General features: G+C 45.6%; 1 protein-coding gene across 1 annotated transcript in view; it reads right to left on the reverse strand.

Annotated features, from left to right (window-relative positions):
- PLXNA4 (plexin A4) overlaps nucleotides 1-9177 on the reverse strand; it is a 462713-nt gene that overhangs the window by 437096 nt on the left and 16440 nt on the right. Inside the window, exon 2 of the mRNA XM_009290424.2 lies at nucleotides 3672-3854. Within this exon, the coding sequence (XP_009288699.2) occupies nucleotides 3672-3854 (183 nt within the window). The remainder of the gene's footprint in view (nucleotides 1-3671; nucleotides 3855-9177) is intronic.

Genomic DNA, 9177 nt, shown 5'->3' on the forward strand with positions numbered 1-9177 from the left:
AAGCCCACCAGGCATCCTGGGGTATACTAAAGCTGTGGCAACGCTTACCAACGTGGTATGGAAGCACAGGGAACACCACGGGCTGGCCAGCACAGGAGATAATTACAGATACTGGGATCTGACCAAAGCACTGCAAGATGAAATATTTCTCATTAAAAAGTACCACAGGATCTTTAATGCCCACAAGTGGTCAGGAGCTGGTTTTCCATCCCATCTGATTTGTCTAGTTTAGCTGTTTGATACAATCACACACCTCACAACCTTCAGTACATTAATTTTCTCCAACATCCCTTTGAGCAAGCAAAACATTTCCTACCCTTTGCAGGAGAGAAAATGAGGTACGGAGGTGCACCAGAAGTTTCTGGCAGAGCAAAGAACTGAACCAGCTGTCTCCCAACTCACTCATTCCTGGACCACTCTTCTCCATCCCCAAGATGCCACCAGCACCCGTCAGGCCTTTAATCCAAGGCTGCTGATTTCTATACATGAGATACGGACAGGGGGAATTTTTCTTTCCTGTAAGTCTGCATTTTTATCCTATTTATATCTTCATTCTGCAGGGCCAGGCTGTGCTGTGGACAAGCCAGCAGAATTGGAGGGCATATTTCTACAGCACATTATTCAGTGCCTTCCCGTTGGTCTGCACATGTAGCTATGTGAATGAGCGAGGGTTGCAAAATGTATTTTGCCTGGGGCAGTGAAATAGCTGGGGCCAACCTTGTCATTCTGTTTCACTCACTCTTTTCCTACCCTATCTCTATCTTGGATTTTCCTTTTCTTTTTCTCTTTGTTGTCTTGGTTACATGGGCAGATTCCTGATATGCTGCTAGTTTTCATTTTAATGATATGTTCCTGTAAAGCACAATATTTTACTTCAGTTGTGTGTGCCACTGGATAAATTCCTTTGACATATGTGACATTTGTATATCAACTAACAGATACTGCTTTATGACTGTGGGTTTTTTGCAGAGCATTCACGGATTGCATACATCAAAATCTGATATACAGTCTGCCACTTTTGTATAAAAATACACACACAGAGAAGACGACTGAAACTGCAGGAAAAATAAGGAAAGTTTCTCCAAAACCATCTTGTAATTACTTGCAGCGAGTCTTCCAACAACTGAGTAGATACTGCTATCTTGAAGATGATAATCTCTTAACTCCTCTCTTCGCGCTATCCAAAATACTTCACTGTAGCTTGACCGAGTAGCTGCACTGCACCAGGAGAAAGAGCAGTATGCACCGTGCATGGTAGGACCCAGAAAGCAGAAAGAAAAAGACAGCTCCGGGGCTTTGTCCACTGGTACATGGAGTTTCAGCTAATCCTACAAAGCTTATTCCAATTTACCCATAGGCATTTTTTTTTAAAACGTAAATCAAACTTCATGCTGACATAATGGATTATGCAGGAGTTGCAATACCAATGCAGTATTTCCCTTGTTTTCTATTCAAAAGCACCTGATTGATAAGCCAAGATGGAAAACAAAGCTTCAAAAGGCCCATGAAGTCTTGGCAGGGGCCAAGGAGTGTCAAGTGAAAATCCTGAGTGCCAAACTGGGCTTGTGTGGCACCCAAAGGGGAAAACAGGCTGGTGTCCTGAGCTCAGATACCCTCAGGAGCCCTGGAGGAGGGCAGTGCGTGGAGGAGAGTCAGTGATTGCAGAAGTCATAGCAAGGATGGGGCTGAACCTGCAGGAACTGAAGGTTTCCAGGAGCCTGGATCAACTGGTCCAAAACAACCATACGTGTTCAGGAGAACCCCGGTTTGCTTTGCATTCTGCCTCTCTGGTGGAGACATATCCCGCTGAGGAAGATCTCAGCCCGAGACTCCACCTCTGCTCCGACACACAGACCCAATGCAGTAACTACCGCAGGCAGAATATTCAGCACATTAGGAAAAAGGGAATAAAATGAAGCTTTCTCAAATTACATCAGCCAGTTCAGCTCCCCTCTTCTCATTCTTTACCCTATAAGGCTGTCCCTGCTCTCTACCACACTTCGTAAAGCGCTAAAAGCTTTCTCTCCTATTTTCCCCTATTAAAAGGAATCAGATCTTGGATTCTGTAATGTGACCTGCAAAGGCAAAGACAGAGCTATGTCTGAGTTTGCTTCTCCTGAAGCCAAGAGAAAAATCAAAAGCTTGCGAGTGCAGGGAAGCAGCAGTCATTCTTAACTGTTTAGGTCTTTTGGATATTTACCATTCCGATCTCAGTTACCCCATTTTTCCCCCCTCAGGAGACTGACTGGAGAACTAAACAGTTTATTATGATATCACAGATGACAGGGAAGCAAAACCTAATTAGTCAGGGGAGGAGATTATTTTTATTACAACTGTTTAAAAAACAATTTGGCTCCTTCTCCACATGCCTGAATAGACTGTTAAAAAAAAAAAAAACATTCTCCTTTCAAAAGCATCAGCAGCCTTCCTCTGTTGAACAAAGCCAGAGACATTTGCCAGTGGGCAGGATCCTGTTCCCCTTGCAGACCTCCCTCAGCACGGGGGCAATGCCATCTGAATTTACAACCCTGATTTTCTTTTTAAGTGAAGAAACAGGTAGAGGAACAAAAACGGAGATTTCAGACCTTCCTTAAGCATCCGTGAACAAATGACTCCCTCCCTTCCCTCGTCTGCTCTGTCCATCCTATACAAAAGCCATAGTGGGCCACCTTTTCACAGCACCTTCCTCTCCCCACCTTGGGAGTTTTTATTTGCAAAAGTAATTCAAAGAGGAATCAACACACAACCCAACCCCCAAGGCTCTGCCCAACCTCCCTTCCCAGCTTCTCACCCACCTCTATTATGGCAAAGCCACAATCTCCTTGCACGTACAGTATTTTGCAACACTCCTGGGCTGAGCATTCAGACTAACATTGCCAGACTGGCACACAGGGGTTGAAATGGAGGCGGTGCCCATCATTAGGATGAGAAGGTCACTTCTAATACTTCTTCTTGCCTTGAGAAAGCCACAGGTAGATGATTCCCAGCTTCCACCTCTCAAGCCTCTCTACTATTGCCTTACATGGCAAACTACAGAGCTACAGCCATGCAGCAGGCACATTTTTAGTGAGAATGCACAGTGAGGAACATAAATACACTCTTTATTGTATTTGGGTTTACGTGGCGTCAACCATAAACATAATGCTCATTACCGTTCAAGACACAACTTTCTTTTGATGAAAACGCTCTTCCTTCAGTACAAGCACCCAGCCTGACCTAAACAGAGCAACTGCTGATCCCATGCTGGGCTCGTGGTGAAATCACAGCCCAGTCACATTGCTCTGAGGAAAGATCTCCAGGGCAGGAATCCTGTTTCTCAACAAACTTAGCTGCAATCATTATTTCTCCAGCAGGCACAGATACCCTGTGGTCAACTACTTAATTAGAGACGGTCTGAACACAAAAAAATCTGTCAGATGTAAACTGCATCATGTCTGTCTGTGGCTGGGCCTGTGGTTTGACTTCAGAAACATTCATTTGCTGATGAACGATGATTTGGAAGAAGGATTTTCTTTTCTCACTCTATCCCTCAAGGGTCAAACAGTTTTTTGTCAACCGAAACATTTTCTATCCTCAAAGTAGGTGATGCAACTTAGGATAAGGACTGCACTCACACTCAATGCAACACTGCAAATCTCCGTAAGAACATGAAAATCTGAGTTAAGTCTTACCTTCTTGAGCTTCCCACTCTTGGTGCCCACAAAAGCCAGGGAGTGGTTCTTGTAGACGTAGGCAATCACAGATGTCATTCTGTCTCCATCCTCGGTGAAAATGGGGAGCCCTCGCACCATGGATGATACTCCCAAGGGGGCATTCATATCCAGGCCACAGAAATTGTCATCAATTGTTAACAGCTACAAACAAAAAGACAGAGAGTGTTAAAAAATGAAGCTACCAATTCTTTAGCCATTTGGGAAGTATCCATCCAAGCAGGGACACCATTGCATAACATGCCTATAATTTATGCAGGCTGACAAATCAATGACAAAGGCAGGACTGGAGAATACAGAGGTGGAAAAAATTTGTCCAAAGTTGCATGATGAGTTACAGACAGAAGGAGAACTGGAAACTTGCTTCTCTTGAATGACAGCCCAGCAGGATACATTACGTTAAGCCTTTTTCCTACTGCTTTACCAGTTTTACCAGTCAAGACCTAGCAATCAAAGACAAAGTCTGCTGCAAATGTCTTAAACATATCCAGTTCTGTCAAAAAAAAGTATGCACATCATTCCCATGGGATCCAGAATAAGAACCACCGAGCTAAATCTGCATTGGCAAATCAAATAGACCCTGGCCTGCCCTCTGGCCCTGAGACCCAATAGTAACATCTATGAAACCTAAATAACCACTCCCCTACCACCTCCAAACCCTGTAGCATCACTCACGCTACATCTCGGAAATTATAGTCCCCCAAGGCATGTCCAGGCATTGTCTAGGAGACAGCTGGTCAGCCCAGGCCAAATCTGCAGTAGGGACCATGCTAAGGATTAAACACCATAGACGGTGACTGCACACACTCCCCATTCCTGGGGTTAGTTTAATCATGTAGTCCTGGGACCTTCTCTTGCACTGTTTGGCCTGGGCACTTCATCCTCCTGGGTCTCCATTTCTTCCCCATGAAATGAAGATTATCCACATTTATCCATCTTACTGGGGTACTGTAACTCACTGAAGATCTTTGGAGAGAAGGGAAGGTTTCACAGCTATTATGGGAGCTTTCCAGCATTTCTCGGAGATACCCATGAACTCCTAACAACCAGAGAAACGGCCCTGTTCATCAAAGCTGCTGCCTAGGCTCTAACACCTATTGCATTTGAACTCAACAGGCTTGTCATCAGACAGATGCTCCACTGGGATCCTTGCGTATGAATGCAGGTAGTGTCTACTTATCTCTGAGGGTGTTTCTTTGGGCTTCAGGGAGTTACAGAATCATAGAATCATAGAATAGTTTGGGTTGGAAGGGACCTCTAAAGGCCATCTAGTCCAACCCCCCTGCCGTGGGCAGGGACATCTTCAACTAGAGCAGGTTGCTCAGAGCCCCGTCCAACCTGACCTTGAGTGTTTCCAGGGATGGGGCATCCACCACCTCTCTGGGCAACCTGGGCCAGTGCTTCACCACCCTCAGCGTAAAAAATTTCTTCCTTATCTCTAGTCTAAATCTACCCCCCTTTAGTTTAAAGCCGTTCCCCCTTGTCCTGTCACAACAGGCCCTGCTCAAAAGTTTGCCACCATCTTTTTTATAAGCCCCCTTTAGAAGTGCAGCAGCAGAACAATACCGACAACTCTTCTACCTTAAGGCACCATCTGGACAGTAGGTGAGGCTAATACAGGTTGCCAATATGAAGATCTCCACAGAATAAGTCAAATAAAGATGAAGCTCCAAAAATCACAGTACACAATTGCCAAAGCAGTTAGACTTTATTAACTTCACTGGGACCACTCACAGATTTGAAGTTAAGCATCCGCTTAAAATGTTTTGCTGGACTAAGGCCTAGAAAGGCAATAATTAATTGTACAGGAAGGTTGCCTAGTTTTCACGTATCAGTAATAAAGGACCATGACAATTTTCTTTGTCTGAGCTCACATCTTCCAGGAAGCATGGCTAGAATACGTGCTGCTCCTTGCTTGAGTTCACGAGCAGTAAAAGCCTGATAGTTGATTCATTTTATCCTCACCCAGCAATTACAGGGAATAATTACAGGTGGCTTTACTGAATGGAAGAATAATGTGTCCTAAATGTATTCATAAACACATAAAACCTATGAGGAATTCAAACAACTATTAGTAAGGAACAGCTAGCCTGAGCTCTGGCCTGCAAGAGTCATTAGTGTTTGTGGACTGCCCTTTCAGAGCTAACGCACCAGCTCAAAGAGCAATTACAGATCAGATCAACAGCCTCCATGAGCAGCAGACAGGATGTTGCTAGTCTACAATGCCAGCAGAAAGTGTAAGATAAATCTGCATCCCAGATCCAAAGGCCAAATTCATCTGAGGTCTAGTACCACCAAGCTGATGACCACACTTCAGAGAGGCAAGACACCCCCGCTGACAGCATGACTTGTGAAAACTGAGTGTTTTTGTGGATAAGGAGAACATGTACAGCTTCCTTACATAGGTCAGGATGGGAAAACTGCAGCTTGATTACTCAGGAAGCACAAATGTGTTTGAAGCAGCGACTCTACCCAGATCTTTCTACGAGACATGAGACACTGACTGTCAGAGATGAGCTAATGAGAGGAGCAGTGTGTTGGTCTGATGCAGTGCGACAAGCCTTCTGTTCACCAATTCACTACCCGACACGTCACCTGGCGTGGAATGCATCTCACCTAGCTTTAGCCATGTGAAATCTTAGTAAGTAGCCTACAGTGGTCACCTAAACTACCTCCATAATCAATGGAGGAAAGGAGGTATGTCAGAGAACAAGCCAACCAATCAGCCTTGTAATGCACTGGATCACCTTCTGATAGAGCCAATTGATTGCAAAAGGACTCCAGAGGATTCACTTAGCCTAAGCATCTAACATCAAGATGTATCATCCTTTGAACAGGAGGCTGGACTATATGATCTCTTGAGGTCCCTTCCAACGCAAATCATCCTACGGATGTAGGAACTGAGAGGAATCCAGGTCTTGAAGTCAGGCCCACTTTCATAGGAAACTCTTAAGCTCTCAAATTAACATGACCTGTGTTTCAAGGCTATAATAAAACTGTGTATGTGTCTCACTCAAACTGATGGCCTAACAGGCTGAGAGAAGAATTGTTTCAGACTGAAAGCACGAAATTTGCAAACCTTCTACAAATGGCAGAAAGAGGGGCAAGGGAGGAAAGTCCTGTTTTGTCATGGTTTTAAAGGAAAACAAGAAATGGGAAACAGCTTTTTTCACCACCAAGAGGATGAAAAAAACTCAATAGGGCCAGCAGACTTCTTACCAGTGGATGAAACTCCATCTCAAACAACAAGAAATTACACTGACAAGCAGTGAAACAATAGCAATCAAGCAGAGCTGACACAGTCCGAGGCATCCTCCTTGCTGTAGCACAGCCTCCCACACGCTCCCCTCCCTGCAGCACAGCCAAAACCAACTACTCCAGCTGAAGCACGTGGAGACCAGAAAGGACCCATGCAACAGAATGATAGAATCATAGAATAGTTTGGGTTGGAAGGGACCTCTAAAGGTCATCCAGTCCAACCCCCCTGCTGTGGGCAGGGACATCTTCAAGTAGATCAGGTTGCTCAGAGCCCCGTCCAACCTGACCTGGAATGTTTCCAGGGATGGGGCATCCACCACCTCTCTGCCTTCCTGCATGACCTAGGACCTTGAATGTCAGGCAGGAGCTGCCTGTGCTGTTTTGCAGGGAGATATAAGCTACTTTTGTTTGCTCTCCAACCAGGTCTGAGTCTGCATGGCTGTGAGGATACAGCTCTGAGCCCTCTGTAACCCACTTTATCAACAGCCAGGATGTGTTAGCTAGAGTATATAATTGCTGTAGATGTATATCAGAGCTCACATAGCCATAGCAGAACCCTAAGAGAATATAGACCCAGGGATCCCAGCATCAAGCACAACAACCTGTGGCTAATCTGCAGCACATCTCCAACCTGCTGAGACTTAATTAATCCAATTGCCACAGGTTACTTCCTCCCCCATCAGATTGAGCCCAGCTCCAGCTGAACTCAGACCTACTCTTAATGGGGCTGATATCATGGGTTTCCCCCATACAGACACAAAACTAAATTTAAGCCCACTTATTTCATCTTATTTCCCTGAGATTATTTACAGAAGGACACGCCCTTATAAGAAGGGCTTATAAGAAAGATGGGGACAAACTTTTTAGTAGGGCCTGTAGTGATAGGACAAGGGGGAATGGTTTTAAACTAAAAGAAGGTAGATTCAGACTAGATATAAGGAAGACATTTTTTACGCTGAGGGTGGTGAAGCCCTGGCACAGGTTGCCCAGAGAGGTGGTGGATGCCCCGTCCCTGGAAACATTCCAGGTCAGGTTGGACGGGGCTCTGAGCAACCTGCTCTAGTTGAAGATGTCCCTGCCCAGGGCAGGGGGGTTGGACTAGATGACCTTTAGAGGTCCCTTCCAACCCAAACCATTCTATGATCCAAGCACCAGGGCGAGGTTGAAGAGTGAAATCAGCACTGTCTCTTACATGACACAGTTCAGATGAGATCTAGGACCATCACAGCCCACCCTAGCCTCTGAGACACTCAAAGTGGTGTGTGAGGGCAGATAAGGCCGTGATGTTCACTCACATGCTGTTGCACGGGTGCCAGAGAAGCAATTGCAGAGTTGTGGTTTGCGATGTGGACAACCGTCCCCCAAGAATAGGAGCAAGGCCAGCAAGCCACACACCACATGAAAACTGTTTTCATTTAACACATTTGGGTTATTTTCTCTGGGGATTATCTGCAAAAAAATGCCAGCAAGCGAAACCCTACAAATAAACATCACCCGGCTTCTGTGCAGCTGTGGCTCTCAGCTGCACACATGCCTTTGTAAAGACAGAAATACAGTCATCTTCTTCAGCAAAGAGAAACACGTAAGGAAGTTTGGATTTATGATGAAAGGGTCAGGAGCTGCAAGCACAGGTTTATTTTCAATTCCAGACACTCCTAGCAGCAATATAAAGTAGCCACGTTAAACTCTCTGGAGCTTCTCTGCTTGGCAATTTCACGTTAACGACTTTCCAGAATGAAAGCAGAGGTGAGGACATGAATTCACTCTGCTTGCAACACTGCTGCCGCACCAGCTGGGATATCAGAGAGGGGCAAAGGGAAGATCTAAAGAGGCAGGGATAGGATCAGCAATTCTTGCATCCTGAGCAGTTAAAATCTAACGCAGAAATTCACGGCAGTCTGTAGGTAACTCAGAAGGGAAGGGGGACCTTGCGGTCGAGACGCTGGACTGGAGTCAATCAGTTCATCAATCCACACCAGATTCCCACCTGCAAAAGAGGGAATATTACTCACCACCCCTCTGCCCCAGGGAAGCTGCTAAACACAGGTTTATAAGGTGCTCTACATATCCGAAATATCTTCATATGAGAATGATTGGCAGCTCCCAGGGCATAAATGCCCTCCCGAGTCCCACCAGCTGCCTCTCCATCTTGGGCTGATATGCAGGGGGGAGCCAGCTGGTGAGAGGCGGCGGGCTGCGCCCCCCGCCC

Source organism: Aptenodytes forsteri, unplaced genomic scaffold, assembly GCF_000699145.1.
Source record: "Aptenodytes forsteri isolate BGI_AS27 unplaced genomic scaffold, ASM69914v1 Scaffold173, whole genome shotgun sequence".
Lineage (NCBI taxonomy): Eukaryota > Metazoa > Chordata > Aves > Sphenisciformes > Spheniscidae > Aptenodytes > Aptenodytes forsteri.